At 40.2% G+C, this 20,166-nt stretch overlaps 1 protein-coding gene across 9 annotated transcripts in view; it reads right to left on the reverse strand.

Annotated features, from left to right (window-relative positions):
- Positions 1 to 1,618: 1,618 nt before the first annotated feature.
- GPD2 (glycerol-3-phosphate dehydrogenase 2) overlaps positions 1,619 to 20,166 on the reverse strand; it is a 111,002-nt gene continuing 92,454 nt past the window's right edge. For all 9 annotated transcript variants that reach the window (XM_039494963.1, XM_039494970.1, XM_039494962.1 and 6 more), the window contains 8 exons: positions 17,047 to 17,181; positions 16,636 to 16,811; positions 15,943 to 16,074; positions 15,331 to 15,489; positions 10,271 to 10,383; positions 10,094 to 10,172; positions 9,882 to 9,980; positions 1,619 to 4,656 (listed from right to left, as the gene is read on the reverse strand). In XM_039494963.1, coding sequence (XP_039350897.1) covers positions 4,531 to 4,656; positions 9,882 to 9,980; positions 10,094 to 10,172; positions 10,271 to 10,383; positions 15,331 to 15,489; positions 15,943 to 16,074; positions 16,636 to 16,811; positions 17,047 to 17,181 — 1,019 coding nt within the window. In that variant the 3' untranslated portion in view covers positions 1,619 to 4,530. The remainder of the gene's footprint in view (positions 4,657 to 9,881; positions 9,981 to 10,093; positions 10,173 to 10,270; positions 10,384 to 15,330; positions 15,490 to 15,942; positions 16,075 to 16,635; positions 16,812 to 17,046; positions 17,182 to 20,166) is intronic.

Here is a 20,166-nt window from a genome sequence, read left to right on the forward strand (position 1 = left end):
TAATACACATCTAAGTCTTCATGAATGGCTTGTTGTGAAAAAACTAATGGGATAAATAAAGGAGCCTGCCACTGAGCTCAGGTATATCTATGTACGAGGCTCTGCTGCTATCTATGAAATATGAAGAGCAAAGATGAGCCCAGCAATTTGCCCATATCATTGGTTTCTTACATAAACTGAACACTGATTCCAGAGTGAAGTCCACAACCTTCTTGTGACACTACCTGTGCAAATATCCTGCAGTGTCACCAAAACTCTTGTACCACTCTATATATGTTCACAACTCTCGTGGCTAATCAGAGGAATGAGGGCTAAAATGTCAAGGAAAGAAAAACCTGAAATCATGACAAGCCCTTCATTTTTAGTGGGGCAGAAACAAAAAAAAACTCACTTACAGGACAAAGATACATCCTTGTTGAAGATGTGTTTTTCTTCAATATTTTGCCGCCTCTAATCAAATGCAATCAGTTCACATTTGACATAGGAATCACCAGTTTGAGCACTGACACTAAAATATTAATGTTGCTATGATATTCCATATCCTATTTCTATGCTCACTGCAATTGGTTTTATCTACAACAAATCTGCACCTTCTTCATATATTTGATGTTAAGAGAGGGCTGAAGTCCTTACTCTGGCAAGAATCCTATTAATTTCAATGGGAGTTTTGCCTGAGGAAGCGACTCAGGATCACACCCCTAAGCAATTTCAGGACTGCAAAAGTATTTGAGAAAGTATTATGGCAAATGTTTTCTGATAAATCATTTATAAAGGCAGAATGCACAGATTTTTTAATCTTTTGCAATTGCACTCTGGAGGTATCAGTTAAGTATATTTTACAGTGCTTTGGTGTTCACCCCTGCAGCACATACACAATCAGGGTGACCAGATGTCCCGATTTTATAGGGACAGTCCCGATTTTGGGGGCTTTTTCTTATATAGGTACCTATTATCCCCTACCCCCCATCCTGATTTTTTACACTTGCTGTCTGGTCACCCTATACACAATGTCTGCATGCAGCATGGCTAAATGAAAATATAGGATATCCCTGTCACATGACTAAATTAAGACCTATAAAATAATACTGGCATTATAAAATTTGTGTTAAAACTGATAACAGCGATTCTGATTTACTGACAATGAAAATATATAGCATTTTTCTGTCAGAACATTTATCAACACTTGGCAAGCCTAGACTAACCCGACACGTACAATGATCAAAAAACGGATCTTGTATGTAATGTTTTCCATTTATTTTTATTTACTTTAATTATGATAAAATTTATCAGTGTGCATAGGAAGACTGAGCTTGAAAAGATTTGGTTAAACAAAATGTCTGTTGAAATTGGCTAGTTGTATTTTTAGTATGAGATTACAAAATAAGATATTCTCAGAATATCTCACCTGGATTTCAGCAGTAACTGAATCTACCTGATAATGCTAAATCTGTATTAACTGCTATGGTTTAAAACCACTGAATTCTAAACTAAATGACATGTATTTGCTATATATAGGATTTACTAAAATGTATCTATTTTGCAACTTTATTCTGAACTTGTTTAAGGCTAAGCAAAGTTATTTCTGTAACTGCCAGTAACATCAAAGTACCCGTGAGTGGACCATTTTAATCAGTTTTATTGATTCATGCTTTCAGTTCTTATTCAGTTAAAAACAAGGCACATTAAATATATTCTCTTATTGCTCTATAAATGCATGCAGCTCATTCTGTATATCAAAAGTAATAAATAATGGCAATAAAACACTGAGACAGTTATAAAAATGACAACCCAGCCTCAAACACAGTATTTAACAGTCCAATCTAGAACAATAACCCAACACAATACATAAAAGTGCCACATGGAAAAATATGCAGTATACATTCCCTCCCTCCCCCAGACACTTATAGTTTTTGTTTAAACAGTAGATGTTTCATACTAGATTAGAACAATGCAGGACAATGAAATTTTACAGCTGAATTGACCTGAACAGTAATCATGAAATAATCTTTTTTCAAAACATAAAATGTGTTGATGAAATCAAATAATTCTGGATTTTTTGTTTTACTATTTAAACCAGTATAAATAATATATGCAACTTTTTATGTTGTACAAAGTAAGTATTTATACACATTCTATTTTGCCACAAAAAAACAAAAAAGCAGAGGGCTAAGACATTTATTGCAACTAAAATTCAAAGTAAATCAATATAAGAGGACAGGCACGCAGCCTTGAAAATCCCTTTACATTCTGCTTGTTATATTTACATTAGTAAAGCAAAAGAACAGCAAGGAGTGAGTATGTGGTAGACAGTCTAGGCTTTACAGTGAAACCTCAATTATCATTCTTAATAGTATAACTTTTAAGGGAGTAGAGGGGGAACTATTTTTAAAGGTGTACTGAACCATAAAAAATATGTTAAATGCGATGGTTTTCTTCGCCTGACCTGAAAAGCCTCTTATATGTCACTTGTAGCCATTACACTTTAAAAATTATTGGTAGCATAATGTCTTTTTGAAAAATACAAAACAAAACTCTGTATTATTGTACCTTGATTTCCTCTCAGTTCTGGAATATGTGGCAAAATTGTTATTGTGTTCTTTACTCTTTACCTTGAAAAAACATTTGACACAAATAGCTTTATATCTCAAAAATACAGATATACATTTTATCCAGTGTATACTGACATATTTCAATGCACAAACGTAATAGAGAAACAATCCTATGGCCCTTTTTGTTCATAAATAGACCTCATATAATCAAGTGTGCACGAAGACTTAATTCACATAGACTGAGCCATACTAGTGAGTGCTCGGTGGTCTCAAAGGCAAGGAAAGTTGGTTCTTCACTGCAATGTGTATAATAAGGTACAAAGCATCTTGATGTTAGGAAAATCTAATAACGAAAAATCATTTAAAAGGATCTTACCTGGGACTTTTTAGAAGACTGTCTCCCCCACAAGATTTTGCTTAGACTAAGTGCTCCATATTCATTTAAGAATTGCAGGTGGGTTTTTCCTCCTTCCATTTTTAGATAGATACAGTTTTTAATAGCCGGAAACTTTCTAGATCAAAATATTCAGACACTACCACCTGCAGTTAGCACTATTATCATAGTTACTATAAATCCTCAGCACTTATATACTTTGGATATGATTTTTTTTTTAAATTGACTATTTTTCAGAACTGTACCGCTTGCAGAATATTAACTTAGTATCATGTTAAGGAATTTGCAAAACAGGATTAAATTCAATCAGATTTTGCATTTAGTTGTGTACATATGTGGTGGCACTTTAAACTCAAGGCTTCTGGTTTGAGATGTAAACTGGTATTTATACTCAAAGGAGTATTATGAAAGACAGTCACCAATAAAATATGCATTCATTTTCCCCTCCCTGTCACAGATCAGGCAGAAATCCTCCATCTGATCTTAATGCTGATCATAGCCAATTTAATAATAGGAAGAGTTGCAGCGTAAATAGCCAGGTGGAGCATGTGTTGAGAATGGCTCAAATAAATGTTCCAAAATTGGATCTTCCGCTTTTGCATTAATTTGCTTTTCAGTAAGGCCTGCTGGAATGCAAAGTCACTTTCCCATTTAAGTTACATTTTTCAAATATTAAGTGGCTAGGATCAGTGCACTATGGCAAAGTTCTTGTTTTACTTTCAGTATTTGTCTAAAAATACAAAAACAAATAGCATGAGACTTTACAGTAGACTCCAATACTTGCTAGACAAGCACGGTTTTCACACTTATAGGAGGAGAAGGGAAAGCTGTACCCATACATTTTTACCTCTAAATTATAACTCATCTATGAGACTTTTGGGTTTTTTGTCCAATCTTGTGCTCTTCCAGTCTCATGCTGTCAAATTTTTATTGCCAGAAATCTGTCTGGCAGTAAAATTGGTGCCACTGAATGAGAACAACATTGAGAAGTATTGAAGTGACTATCTATGTAACGTTCTATAAATATCACTATGATTCCTTTTCAGGATGTTTAATTTAGGCAGCGTTCAAGATATTTCTTTGTAGCATCCTCCTGAAACCTAAATGTGAACATTCCCCCTTCCGCCACCAAAATGATTCCCCTCTTTCTTTTTGTGGACAGGCACTTTGAACACATATGGTCTTGCACATATGCAGAATACTTTTAATGATGTGGATCTCAGGTAGCAGTCACTCTCTGTGCATCATTTCTTTTTAAGGGTGAAGATTATCTAAAAGCTTAACAAAAGTTGTGAGAGGGAGTATCTGTGAACAAGACTTTTGCAGACTATTCTGAATTCCTGCAAATAATTTCTACCTCTAAAGCATGTCCAGTCCAAAAGGCCACATTTTGGAGTATTAATATCAGCACAGAAAATAAGGAAAAGAAATGTATCAATGTGTTTTTGTATACCCTGATCGCCAGATACAGATCACGTAGAATAAACAGACATTTGAAAGCACTGGAATATTTTTCAGCACTGAACGAGGCAGCTACACATAGACAAACTATCTTGTAGCTGTAAGCAGGTTTTGTACTTCTCAAACTCACAGTCCACCACCACTTCGATCTACTGGAATAACAACTCTCTCACGTAGGTTCTCTTCAGCAGTTTTCATAAGTACAGCCAATCGGCTTCCAGACACATATCCTTTCTGAATAGCACTCATGAGCTTAAAAAAAAACAAAACGTTTACAGCATATTAATGATAGTAGCCAAATTTAATTGGCAGACAACACTTAAAGAGATACTAACCCCAAAGGCTAAAGTCTTCCTTGCACTGGGGATCCCACCCATCGGTGGCCAACCAGTAAGGTAGCTGCAACTAAAGCAAACCCATCATGTAGACAAGGTAAATTGCTCTGAGCTGCTATTTTCATTGATGCACCCTACCCCTGCTTGAAACCAGGATATACTGCACTGGTGTAAATCAGTTTGTAGCTATGTACACTGTCTATACTAGGGATTTGGAATGGTTGCAGCATCCCCTGATGCCTGGTTACCAATGGCTGAAATTGAGACAGATCTCCAGTGTAAACAATGCCAGAGTTTATGAAGTATGTTGTCCAAACCAGTAACAAATGTTAAAACACAACAATAACGCTGTTACTATAGGTTTTAAACAAAATGGTAGGTATTGCTTTCTAGGCCTGGATTGTGGCGCCCTTTAAATGTACATTTTCCAGAATGGCCAGTGGTAGTTTTGTCTGTGTATGTACAAATTACGGATGTGATATATTTGTAAGTAACAGTGCAGCGGACCCCCCTACACCCTGGCTTTCTAAAGCCATTCATTACAACCAAGCTTGCAAGGTAATTCATATGCGTGAATTATTTTTAAATCTGAAAAGAAAGAGTCACAAAGATAGAAAAGAGAACATGGTTCCTGATCTGCCACTGCCCTTGCAATGTACCTTTCTCACTAAGCAATCTTATTGTAGGGATAGTGTACTAGACTTCCACGATTCTTCTAAATCCCAGTTTCTTTAGACTTTTAAAACTAGTTTGCATTTAAGTCCTTGAAACTGGACTCTCAGCACTACCCTTAATGAACATACTCTAGTGTTAGACTTTAGCTTTTTGTTTTTAAAAACCGATGGATAAGATCCGCATTGGGCTTGAAATTACATGTAGTCAGCTGGTAAGAGACTTTCCAGTACAAAAAGCAATGGGCACTTACAAAATATGATTTCTTCCTCCCAACAGCAGCTAGAGCTTCAAATTTCTTCCCTTTTTTCAAAACTATCGCAGGTACACTTGGGCCTACACAAACCTGGTGACCTGGAGAATAATTAACTTCCAAGAGAATTTCTAGTAGAAAAATCTGCCAGGCCCCATGGGGAGCATGCCACAGAGGGCCAATTCATCCAGTCCCTCCTCCTCCTGTTTAATTGCTCTTTCCCCGTCTTCTATGCCCTCCACCTATAGTTTCACATGGTTTCACTATCTCTGGTCCACGTAAGTAAAGGCAGCTTGGGCCCTTGAACAGTACTCAAGAAAACTACTTGCTGTCCAAAAAATATCCAAATATCTACACAAGTAATGTTAAGGATCTGCCAGATCCTCAGCTGGTGAAAACTGTCATAGTTCCACTCACCAGTGGAAGTACGCCAGTTGACACAGCCAAGAAACTAGTCTGTGATGCAACAGACTAGTGATCACAAATGCATTGGCGACCCAGATGCTGATAAGTTCCTCTACTCAGGTCTTACTCTACAAGAATCAGGAAAACATCCTTTTTTATCTTCCTTCCTCCAGTATTGATTTGCGTGATATCAGTATGGTAGCAAAACATGCAATACTCATTTTACTTATCTGACTTTTCTCTTAAAGACTAGACTAGAGCTTAGCAAACACTTTGTAACAACGTACCTAATGAATTTAGCTTCTGCTTGTGATATATCTGAGCATCATACTTTCTTCATGATTCTTTATTTAAAAATTCCTAACTTTTAAAAACTCATTAGATAGACTGCAAACAGTTTCTGAAAACATTCATTGTTGACTGTTTGCAAATGGTCCAAAAAAAAAAAAAATCACATGGCAGTGCTCTGTTCCCCACTTGGAAACGTGAGCAAGCACCTTGGCACACATTCAAATACAAATTTCCACAATTATTTGCAAACACAAAAGTTTCCACAAACATTCTGCCAGGAAACGTTATCCAATGAAAGTTTTCAGAAAGAAAACACAAAAGGAGCATGAATCCTAATAGATCCATTTTAAAGGATTTACCACCATTTACATAAGTTCCTTTAATTACCTTGGTGGCAACAATCAGAGTGTGTTTTATTACTTGTTACCTTTTTTACTTGTTATTTTAAAACTTAATTTATAGTAGTGCACAATATGCTGCATGCTGTCCACATATATAGAAGACATTCAGCCCAAATGTACAAAAGGTCTGATTATTGCAACTTTGAGCTCAGTAACCAGATTTCAAACATTTATTTTTTTAAGGAATCTGTTTCAAAATGTGGCTTACAGTGCTTTTTTGAAACGCAGAGGATAAACTAGAAGCCACCAATAATTACAGTTTTTAAAAATATGCAAAAAGTGCTGTCATTCACATTTTGGAAGTATTAAAACCACAGAACATACAACCTCTAAAGAGAGAATTGAGCACAATAAACACTGCATGATTAATTGCCAGTTTTTGGTTTCTTAATTATAGTGCACCCCAACTAACCAACCTACCCACACTCATAAACGGAGAGAGTCCTGTTTATAAAATGCAAAGTCACATCTCTTCTTCCCTAGTTGAAACTTTTATATAAAAAGGGAGCCTCTCTCTCAATTGCCTGAAAATATGTGACTTTTCTTTTTTAAAGAAAATGTATTAGTATGATGTCACAGGGCTATTTTTTCCATTTGATTTTAAATGTTTTTTTGGTTACTATGTTTTAGGCAAATAAATCCTCCTTTTTTGCAATGCTGGACACAAGCTGTGAAAATTTTCTGCATTTAGATTCAAGAATGCTCTTATCTACAGCTCATCTCCAGAGAGACAATTACCATTTCCTTTGCCTTGATCTTGTTTGTTTAACTTGACACAGTGAAGAAAGGGCTGACATTGACCAAAATCCCCAGCATTAATTTATCACATGTTCGGCATTCATCATTGCCATGATTCGGGAAAGACCTGGCAGTCATTTGAAATACCTGACCAATAAAGACTCTACAAAAACAGACCTGGCTGGCTAGAAACAAACAAACTGCTCATGTGAGGGGAGTCAAATGGATGGAGGCAAACAATTCAGTGGCATCTTTACTGCCTTCTATTTTTTTCTTGTGAAGCATTTGCAAAAGATGCATAGACAACTGATGTTAACATCCCCCTTTCATGCACTCTGATGCCTTCTCTCTTTAGATCATTCAGAAATTAAGCAGGACAATGTGGATGGCATAGACCACACATTGAACCTGCCACTTCTTGCCCCCAATACTTTTACAGTGAAGCTTTTAATCAATAGTCCTATTCAGTATGAACAAATGCTCTTGTTTTAACTGTGCAGCGGCTGGCCAAGCTGTGCCCTCAGACGTGTGGGTGGCTCACACCTAATTTGAAGGAAGCAGCAGACGTGAATCTGAGGGTAGGAGTCAACCCTCTACTACTGAAAAGGATCCCCCTTCACACTACAGGATATACTGCCTGGGCCTAAGACGGTTTGTTTCTGCATAGGAAAACCCCTTGAGTTTCAGAGTTGCTTGGGAATTCTTTGTGTGAGGATGGGGGATAAGGGGTATTTCACCCTCTTGCATTGCCTAGGCACTGTGGCCTTAAACAGCTTCTGAGGACTCTTGACAGCATGTGCCACCCAACTGCAGCTGTTCCCTGATGGAATCTCCACAGCATGGACACAAAATCCACATAAATTACTACTGCAGCATTGATCAGCAGTGTATTGTTCTGTTTCGCCCCTCAAGTTTGCTAGGAGACTTACAGAGAGTGATGGGCTCCTAACCCTGTCCCTAAAGGTAGGGTTCTATATGGAGATGCATGTATAGGGTTTGAGTTTGCAGCAACCACCATTCATCATTTCTGTGTTGCCCCCAGTTCAGATCTGCTGGTTTAGTATACTCTCTCACAGAAGTCAAGGGGAGCATGAAGTCTTTTGTTTTTTCCCCTCAGCAAATCTTTTAGTTGGGTTACTTTAAAAAAAAAGTACAGAAGACAGCCCTCCTATTTAACCTCCTGATAGCTGGGAGGCAGCCAAACTCCATGTTTTAAAAGAAAACTCCTATCAGTCATGGATGGATGATACCTACTAGCTCATCTACTATGTCTCCTTGCCAATGCAGGACAGGCAGTCTACGCTTGGGGTGAAATCCTGGCCCCAATGAAGGCAATATTCAAAATTCCTATAGATTTCAATGGGGCCAGGATTTCAGACTCAGTAAATTCTTCACTGCAACAGTTAGCTTGGGTTCCTCACACCTTCTTGTCAACTACTGGAAATGAGCCATTTTGATTACCACTACAAAAAGTTTTTTGTTTTTTTTTCCTCTCCTGCTGGTAATAGCTCACCTTAACTGATCACTCTCATTATAGTGTGCATGGTAACATCCATTGTTTCATATTCTCTGTGTATATATACACATCTTCCTACTGTATTTTCCACTGCATGCATCCAATGAAGTGGGTTTTAGCCTACGAAAGCTTATGCTCAAATAAATTTGTTAGTCTCTAAGATTCCACAACTACTCCTCTTTCTTTTTGCGGATGCGCGTTACACTCAAGTTACTACACTCGAGCTAGCCTAGTGTTCTGCTTTGTGGTCACTCTCACTCAGAGCTAGTCTCTAGAGAGAGGGACCACAATGCGCAACACTTGAGCTACACAGAAGGATTCGATTAGCGGCTGATGAATTGCTGTGACGTGAGCTGATGCATCCCCACTGCATTACTGTGCTGTTGTTAGCCAACCATACCCACTGATGGGCTAGTTGGCTGGATCTTAAAGCATCACCCAACTCAAACTAGAGATTTGTTTGCTGGATGTCAATTGGGTTAGCAATAAAACTGATTTATACGTCAAGGTAATAAAGTAGTGAAAACAACCCCTTTGTTTTTCTCTCCACTGCTTTGTCCAGACATAATGGTCATCGCTAAAAAAAATTATAAGCACACGCTGCAGCATTTGCCCTTACGAGGATAGGCTCAGAGTACAGGACATTTTGTGATCAATACAAATACTGGTGTAGACATTGTTGATATTTCTTAACGTTGATACAAGCATTGTCCACCTTTAAGCAACATAAATTAATGGCAAGTTTGTAAAATTATATGTACAAACCCTACATCTAGCTTTGATCATTAATTTCCAATATAAAGAGCAAAAGGGGATGATGGTTCTTTTGTTCCTTTCATTACAACTAAAATAGAAAAACCACTCACCTGCAAAAACTCATTGAGTTCAACCTGCCCGTTTTTGTTCAAATCCACTTCATTTAAAATCTCATGAAGCGTATTTTCATCAATTTGAATGCTGATGCTCTAAATAAAAAAACACCACAACAGGCAAAAAAACTGGATCAGTTAAACATGATTTAACTGATCATACTACACAACTGACATAAGAATTCAAAAAATCAAAAGAGAAATTTTACCTCTAACACACTTTGAACATCTAGTATGGTAATAAAGCCTTTCTTTTCTTTATCAAACATGTGGAATCTCTTTTGATATCTGCAAAATAGGATTATTAATGGAAAAGGTATACACAAAAGATTGACAGAAATATCTTCCCAGGGACTATCTGGGAGGTCCATTTGTACTTCATTTACCTGTCAATATCTGAAGGTATAAGAGTGATTTCAGAGCTGTCTGTTAATTGCTCTGATTTTGCCTTGTAGCCCATTTCATAATACAGAAACTTTTTAGCAGATTCAAGTTCTTCCTAAAATATGAAAGAAACAAAGTCTCAGTTCTAGAATAATACTGAATATTTCCATGCTGAATTTCTTCTATACCACAATATTTCATTGACTCTTTTCACATACTTATAATTGCTGGTCCTTAGAGGAATATCAGCATTTGATGGCCAAAGAGTGCTTAAGAGTGAGCAAGGTCATTAAGATAAGGAACCATTTCATGCTTCACCTAGATCACTGGCTTTGATGTACAAGTGTTGATTGTCAATTGATAATTACACTGAAGACATGGAGTGCAAAGATTTTTAGGGCCATATCATGCCCTCAATCCACACATACAACTCACAGTGATGTCAGCAAAAACAGCACTTGCAGATCAAGTCCACGAAATCGTCTTTAATTAAAAATTGGTATCTTATTCTTTGCTTGTTTAAGAGTTGTGGGGTGGTGTTTTTGGTATTTAACATCTTGTGTGGAAGGCCATAAAATGCATATTTACCTGACAGATTGGCTCTGACCCTTCCAGCTCCCTTCAATATTGTAGTCAAATAAGAATTCACAGCCTTCAATCAAATGATCACATACTATTTCTCAAATATATAATACAGTATATTAGCTTAGCATACACTTATTTTCTACAACCCTAATTACCATTATGTAGCATCTTTAGTATTATGGTCAATGTATGCCATAAAAGTCACCAATGCAAAGAGTTCACAGTAAACCTTACTTACTCAATACACTATAGATTATAGATGGCACATACCAATAGTACAAATTTGCTGGGCATGTGTGTGTGTGTGTCCCTTAAGTTTATAGCCAGGGCACATATGTGGCAAAGATTTACACATGTGATTAATTCAATATCTTGTTTTTTACAGTGCTGTTGTACCTCTATTGGTCCCAGGATACTAGAGAGACAAGGGTGGGTGAGGCTATAATATCTTTTACTGGACCAACTGCTGTGGGTGAAAAAGGCAAGCTTTTGAGCAGAACTCTTTTTCAGGTCTTTAAGGATATGAGGAGAACTACTAAGCTTATCAGGACTACTCGCATGCTTCATGGTAAGCATGTACACAAGTCTTCACAGGATCAGGACCTAAGTTAGCTTTTGAAGTTAATGGCCTCCTCCCCTGGAATACTTAAGGAATGCTGTGTTGATAATATACTGCACTCTGACCCCCAAACAGCAATAAAGATATACTGGACCATAATGAAAATAGAGCATATAAATAGGAATGAAAAAGAATCACATTTAAAGATGCTACATGTGTAGTTACTGTAACAGGGTGATCTGCCCCCATAACAGCCAGGGGTCCTGGGGCCTGTGAGTCCTGTACTAAGGCAGAACCCTGTTAAAAATAGATTAATACCTGGCAATTTGCAAGGGATCAGGTGATTGCCTGATAAGCACTGTATTCTGCTAAGGGCTGAAAGTACTGAGGGAGGAGCGCTGTAAGCAGCAGATTGGCTCCAGCAGCAGTGGGACTCCCAGACAGGTGGCTTGTAGGACTGGGAAAGAGCTACCAGAGCTGGGGGACTCCCACAATGAAGCCCTGAGGTAAGGGAAAGGGACCTGATATAGACATTGGATTTATTTGGTGTTTTTTCTGAAGACTGTTGGTACGACCAATAAATGAAGCCCTGAGAAAAAGGGGCTGATTCAGAAACTGGCCATGGTGTCACTCCTTCCTGGGCTGGAGAGAGAGACCAGCAGTCTACACTTACAGAAACTGTATGTTACTTGTATTGTTGGAGAAATGGTGTGTGATCATGCAACTAAAGACTGTATCATAATGCGTATGCACAAAGGGGCAGAGAAAGGTTGCCATGCAATCTCAGTGTTGACATTTTCTGATTGTTTTGCAACCTTAGCACTCTTAACCTAATGTTTTGGACAGAATTATATTAATCCTAACACTTACTAATTTACCACAATGATTTTATTTTGAATTTAATTTCTTTTGTTTCTCTATTTTTAATCAAACCCCTTCCAGTTAGGTTACTGTAGCTATAGTCCGACAACCCTTCCCTTCCTCCTTCAGGATACATACCAAGCAAATTAGCACACATCTGTGATATAACTGCATCACTCTTTTTATGCAACCCTCTGGAAAGGCTTAGAGTCACCAAAAGTCCTCCAGCTGGGAGAATTCAAATGATACTCCTGGGGGAATTCTTGCCACTGTGTATGCGTAGTATTCATGTCCCTTGCAGATTTCTTTGCTTCCCTGCAGAAAAATTACTTTCTGACAGGGAAGCTGCAAGACCAGTCGTACACCACTCCCTAGCTGCACAGGTTCATCATTTCAGGCACCTGGAGCAGCCAGCGGAGAGGTAAATCACCGCTGAGCTGGGGACACCCCAGCCAGTGGCTCCTACCATGAGCTGGGATCAACTGCTAATCCCAGCTGGACTGGAGACAGGAAAGGATGGGCCTTCCTCTTCCCCTGCAAGAAGTGGCTGGGGCTGTGTCAGACATACCCAGAAACCTCTTCCAGCTTCAGGAAGCTCAGCATCATCTCCTGCTTTCTGCCCCCATTGCTCCTCAGCTGCGGGAGGGAGGGGAAGGGGTCACTGAACGGGGAGCTGCTCCCCCATCCACCCAATCCCCCATGCATCTGGACCTCCCATACCCAGGCACCCCCACCAAGCCTCACCCCATACACCCAGAACCCTCCTAGTCTTCCATACCCGAACCCCACCCCACTGAATCTCAACCCCTGCATCTGAAGCCCCCTGTACCCAGACCCCAACCCCTGCACCCAGACTACCCCCACACTGAGCTTCCTGCACTCAAACTTCCATTCTGATGAGCCCCACACCCCTGCACCACCCTGAGCCCCCACATCCAGACACCCATGCCACTGACCTCCAATTAGCTGCACCCAGATCCCCCACCCCACCAAGCCCCACTACCCAAGCACCCAGACTCCCCTGCTGAGACCCCCCCCCACACCCAGACTCCTCTGCTGAGCCCCAACCACTTTCACCTGGAAGCCCCTGCAGAGTCCCATTGCCCCTGCACCTGGACCCCCCCAATGAGCCTCTGTGCATCCAGATCCCCCCACATCTAGACCCCCACACTGAGTTGCCTGCACCTAGATTGTCCCACACAATCCTCTCACCCCACACCTGGATCCCCACACACAGAGCCTCTCCACAGTTGGATTCTGCCTGGTTACGTCTGCCTGCCCCACACCTGGTACGCCTGGCACAGAGGGGCAGGGCCTCAGGGTGTTTCTGGGACAGGCCCAAGCCTTGTGCTGTGTCAGGGTCAGGTGCAGCCTTACCACTGAGTCCGTATCCCCAGGATGGGGGGAGGGGGAAGAGGCTGCAGGGTGATCTCCCACCTTCATGCACTGCCATGCTGGAGACTCTGCATTTACTGGTTGACAAATAAAACTTGCAGAATTTTAAAGTATTGTGCGCAGAATTTTTAATTTTTTGGCACAGATTTTTTTTTTTAAACAAAGAATGCCCTCAGGAGTAAAATGAGCTTCTTTCTGAACTTTAATACAACTTCTAAGTGGCTAAAAGGTATCATGAACGAGCAATAGGAGGCTTTACATTCTCTTGGGAGCTGAGAGAACCACAACATGCATGCAGGTCCTGCCTTCTTCAAGAGGTGTGAGTGAATCAAGCTCAAACCTGGGCATCCTGCTTGGACACAGCACTAGCTCTAAGTGAATGAGCCAGCCCACATTACTGCACTTTTCTCCCTGACACTACTCCTCATGGTGCAAGCGCATTTTATAGCATTAAGCCTGTGATCCTGCAAGGGGCTGGTCACTCATCTTCCAATGAAAGTGAAGGATGATCACCACCTGGTCCCCATACGGACCAGGTCCCATATCGCTACATTTCAATGGCTTCTCAGAGATGAGGGAAAGGAGAGAGAAAGATGACTTTGGGACTATTAGTGAGGCCAATAGTGGTCTCGAGCCCAACTTCATCATCAGTTCACAAAGGAAGCCTTATAAGAGAGGAGAAGGAAGACAAGAGGGATACAAAGAAAAAACAATGGGCAAATGCCACGCAAGCTTCCCTTCCACAGCTCTACCAACGAACAGCAGTCCTGACTTGAAACACTCCTACAATTCAATTTTTGTGTCTCGCAAACTGACTGGACAGTTGTGCCAAATTTCATGTTGAACACAGTGTCCACTAAGGAACAGGGTGAAACCTCCAATTTTACTTCCACTTTTAAGTTAAGCAGCACTATAGAGTCTGATCTATTCAGACCAGCTGGAACTGGTTTGATAGCTTTGCTTTTATAATGATGTATGACAAAAGATGATTCTTGTGGGAAGAAAAGGGCATTTGCAATGTTCTATTAAACCAGTGTAGACACGCATTTGTTAAGATTGAAATTGATAAAGGAAAACAAGGAGTAGAGCCCTGCAGCAGGATTGGGATTCTGCATGCCCCACAGGACCCACTGCCATACTAACAGGAGTGGGTTAAACATATTTTGTTGCAGGCGGGATTGAGTGGGCAAAAAACAGACTGTGGTAATCGTCGAGAAAACACAATCTCTTATCAGTTTGTCATAAATAGAATTTCTGCAACGTAAAGCAAGATTTTCTTTTTTTTAAAATAAAGATTTTAATTCTTAATTTAAGTGAAGGATAGAAAGATTTTATGTCTATTAGTACAGAGGTTAAAGGATATATTTATATGGCTTAAGAAAGATTTGTTTTATTCTTTTATTGGTAAAAATTGTGTCTGAATGTATATATTAACCGACCATGTGGGGCTTTTTTTGTTGTTGTTGTTGTTTTGTTTTTTTCTTTGTTGTTTTTTTTTTTTTTTTAGTAGCATGGGGAAATTTCTCTCTTGCGGGATCTGTGGGAGGGAGCAGGATAAAAATGCAAGAAACAATGCGGGAGCAGGATTAAAAAAAAAAATCCTGCACAGGGCTCTACAAGAGAGCTTTAAAAAAAGTTCCAGTTCTAAAGTGCCTTTTGTACCTTTTTCTTCTGTTCACTCCAGTGAAGTTCCTTCCCCATTATATCAATAATTCTTGGTAGGGCTTCATCAGCTGCTTGCACGTTCAAGAAGGCCAGTCGAGTGCGACGTGAAATCATATCCACTGCAGTGCACGCATACTCTTTTACTCCATACATAATCTAGGATATTAGAATTGGATAAAAAGATAAAAAAAATGTCAGATTCTGCAGTGTCTGGACATGGGAAAGGGCTGGTCCTACATGAGAATGAGGGGAAAAAATAGCATGAAGCTCTGGTAAATCGGGTGGTAAGGTGAACAAGAGCACTGGAGGGAGCGGATATGGAACCTTATGTGTACATGCACAAAAGGCCATAATTTGCTTAAGTGATTGAAGAAAATGGATTTCTATGAAGCAAGCCCCCCTTTTTTTGCTGCAATATAAAAAAGCTTCTTGGCTCACATGTCTAAATGCTTTTAATAAAAGTTCAGAAAAAACTATTCCATGTTTTATTCAAATAAATTTCTGTTTACATGCCAGATATAGTCACCATCCCCCTCTCCTACTTCACAGGGAGGGTGACTAATAATCACCACAAATTACAGCGACGATAAGCTAACCATTTTCACATACCTCAGCTTCAATATAAGGAAATTCAGATACAAGGCGTTTTCCAACAATAGGCCACCTCTTTCCAGTAACTTGGGCTATTTTGGCCACCTCAAAAGCCTTGTCACCATACGTAGAAGCAAGGTGCTGAGCCACCTATAGAATCAGGAGCACATTTAGTGAACACTACATCCCAGCACCTTCCGAAGCACAGCTGAATATATATAAGCTAGTCCTGTCAGTTCTCCCATAGCCTGTAATAAATAGGCTGAGGATGGTATTAGATTTTGATTGTGTGGGAGGAAACAAGTTGCGTTGTGAATGCTTAGACCAGCACTAACACTACTGTGCATGTATCAATGTAGCAGTGACTAATGATGCTTCAGCTCCTTTCTGCTACTGTGATCACCTCTGAAGAATAGATTTTGTTGGGCTTGAGGTGCCAAAGACCTAGGTTGTCATACATGTTTAAAAACAGAGGGCATAGCTTTGTGATTATGCAGACGCTGAAATAAAGAATGCACATGGCTTTTAGTACTACACTAGCAAAGAAAATTTGTGACTGGATTTCTCTCTTATACAATTATTTCTGCCCTGACCAAACACTGTAGTCTTACGCCAATTTGAGAGACCTTAATACAGGCTGTGCTGCTGGGTTTTTTTTAAAATGTTATTGATAACTAATACAAACACTGAGTAGAAATATAGTTGACTCACCTCACTTTCCAGTCCATAATCTTGGACCAGCCTAATGTAAAGAGTAGGACTCCAGTCCTTAGCCCCCTGCAGTAAGAGTCCTACCGTCTTACATGGACCTGCCTTTAGGTTGTGAGCCTGGATGGCTGCATCAATGGTATCTTGTGCCATGGAGCGATAGGTTGTCCATTTCCCACCTGCAAGCAATTTGTTTTGGTAAACTAGTGGAAGTGTGTTGCATTGTCCAAACTTCACACTTAGTCCAGTTTCATCCTTACTGGACTTCAACTAATAAATCACTTGTTCGCTACTAACTAAGTAATATCGCTTGTTCCTTCAAACCTACTGTACGAACATTCGCTGCCTTCGACTTAAATACACTGGGGAATCCTGACAAAGCCATATGAGAGATCTGAAATGGATTTCCAGTACCTGCTATAGTAACAAGGCCACTGTCACTAACAGCAACAACATGATTCCGAGATATTGACTGGGTGTCTTTAGAGCTGGGATCTGTGACAAGAGGACGAATGCCGCTCCATGCTGCCAAGACATCTCCTCTTCTCACTGTTTAGAAGCACATAATGGCCAAACCGAATTAGAAAAAAGCCTTCAGAATTAATCAATTTCTTATTTTCTGACTAAAAGCAAAGATTTCATTTTCTTAAAATTACTCTGGCACAAATAATGTTTACATTTCTCCCCCGAATACACAGGCCAGATAGGCAAGGACAGAAGTATATGCATCCTCAGTTTGCTCACATCCTAGGTCTTAAAACAGTGTCTGTAAAATGTTACTGAAATCCTATCTAATACTCACAACCCCCTTGGGAGAGAAGTATTATTATTCCCATTTTGAAGATGGGGAAACTGAAGAACAGAGAAGCTGACGTGACTTCCTCAAGGACAAGAGAGGGATTCAGTATCAGACCCGGGTTACAATTCCAAGATTCCTGGCTCCCAGTCATGTGCTCAGACAACCTCAGATATGATGGAAATTAGGATACTAGCGATAGCCTGTGGATTTTACAATTCCAGCACACTTTTTTTTTTATTTTGTTCTACAAACACCCTGCTTGTTTCTTTTCACTACCCTCCTTTTACAACTATTTCTAACTGCCGCAACCTATGTGGCTGCATGGTATGTTTCACACTGACCTATTATTTAGTTATCTCATAGAAAGCTGGTCAGCAGCAACTTGTACATGCAACAGTCCACATACTAGTGCATCAAAACCACCTAATTAACAGCTGAGTAACAATTGGTAACTAGAATCAAAAAATTATTTGGATGATCCTCCTAATAGCTCAGCTGCTAACACAGTGATCCACTAGGCAATATTTAGGGACACCTCAGGACCTTCTTACTTTTGGGCCAGCTAGGCTAATGATGCTTTCAGCTCTCTGCACAAAGGTTACCTAGCACCTTAGCATCTTGAGGTCACCAAGACCGCAATAGAAAGTCAAAGGGAAAGTGTGGGTGAAATCCTTCCCTGCCAAGCCTATACCTGTTATTTGAAAGGGGGGAGGGGTGTGAGACCTGGAGTCTCACACTGTCCCCACCAAAATATTTGTCCTGGTGTGGGGGTTCAGGGAGAAACAAAGTGGTTCCCCCACCAAATGTCCAGCATTTGAGTAACCAGGGGCTGAACCTCTCCACAAAATACTTTCATGATGTATGTAGAGATGAAGGGGAGGAGGGGGGAGTTTCCATATCCCGGAAATCTCTCACCAGTTGAGTGGAGCTGGTGATGGTTTGCTGTGGGCAGAGAGAATTGGTCAGGTGGTTTTTTGCTAGGGTGAGGGGTCAGGACAATAGTAATTTTATTTTTTTAAACGGAAAAGATGTTGTTTTCCTTGAAATCACTAGGTTCTCACACTTAAGCCCTCTATTTGTGTTCTATACCTCGAGTTAGAGTTTCCTCTGGACTACCTCAAAGAGTCAGAGAGCCACAACACTTTGACAGTTCGTTCTTCTTTTTTTTTAAACCAGAAAAGCATAGTTGGTCTCAATCAACATTGTAATTGTCATCAACACTATTTAAAATGGTGCAATTGCCATTCTGCTGTTCTCTCGTCTTGAGGAAACTGTTTAATTAGGAGAATGTAATGGCTATTATAAAGGAACACACTGGGCCTTTCTGAGCCCTAGATGAATTAACACCACTACTACTGTGTAGCTTTATTTTATTTTTGTTATGCCTTGTTACACGGAAGGTGAAAGATAAAACAAGGTAAATGAAAGCTCGCTTTCTCCCTCTCTGTCTAAGGTGTCAGGAAGGCTGGATCCAGCAGGGACAGAAGCTGAGTGAATTATACATCATATGACCATCATATAAAAACAAACAGCTGAGACAATATACGGTCCCAGTTACTGCTCTGAGAACAATCAGCACTACCATGTCTCAAAAACAAACAAAAAACTTCCAGCAGTAAAAGCTTCTAATTTTTTCCATTTAGCCTTTCAGTGGAGAGCTCCACTCCATCACTCCTGCCCCTCTTGACTGACTTTTGTCCCTCAGGTTAACGTGTTAAAATTATAAATTTTGAAAAAGGAACTTATAACAACCCCAGTCTTTCCATTACACTGTTTCTCCTTGCCCCTTTTCTTTATTTTAATCCCTGGATATGATAGGGCCTGTTGCTACTCCCACTGAAATCAAGACTAAATTCCCTGGAACAGGACATCTCTTTTTCATCTTCATGCACACTTATGAAGCTATAAAAATTAATAACTACCAACAACTGATGTATCCAAGCTTCACTCCATCAAGTCACAAATTAACACTTAGCAAATTCTTCAAACAACCACCAGGGCTGCTCTCAAGACTTTAGGAATGATTGGAGCACAAGGGTAAGTCAACCAAATGGTCTTAGGATGTTGCCCAAAAGTAGAGGTTTAACATGAAACTGGGAGCTTAAAACCTTACTCTGTATGTTGGCTTAGGGTATGTCTACACTAGAGCTGGTAGTGTAAATTGCAGCCTGAGGAGACATACCCATTCTAGATATAACTGAGATAATGCGCTAAAAATAGAGTGTAGCCACAGTAGTGCAAGTTGGGGGAGAGGCTAGCTGCCCAAAGTACCATCCATCCGAGACCCTTAATACATACTCAGGATTGTTAGACCCTCGCACCACCAATGGCTACATCCAGCATGCCATTGTGACGGGGGACACTCACCTCTTATGAGCACCTCTTGTTGGCAGAGTGCGAACCAGAAATCTTCCCTTTTCTGGTGCTCTCTGTTGGCTGTTGCCAGGCAGGTCTTCAGTGGCTCATCACATTACCCTTCTGGGGTAACAAAGGTACAACAGGGCCTATCACAGTGCCCTGCTTCGTATCTGCAGCCCTTTCTTTGGGCTCAGTTCTCAGCCCCTCCTGGGCTAGCGTTAAGTCTGTGTCTCCCCTGTATAGATAGAGCAATGTCCCCAGGGCTTTCTTCCTGGAGACTCCAATACCTGCCCTTCACTTGGTCCTCTAAACAAGCCTTATCCCCTTCTTGGGGATCAGTCCACCCTGCCAGTGGGGGGACCCGGGCCCACCCACTA

This window comes from Mauremys reevesii, linkage group 11 (genome assembly GCF_016161935.1).
Source record: "Mauremys reevesii isolate NIE-2019 linkage group 11, ASM1616193v1, whole genome shotgun sequence".
NCBI lineage: Eukaryota > Metazoa > Chordata > Testudines > Geoemydidae > Mauremys > Mauremys reevesii.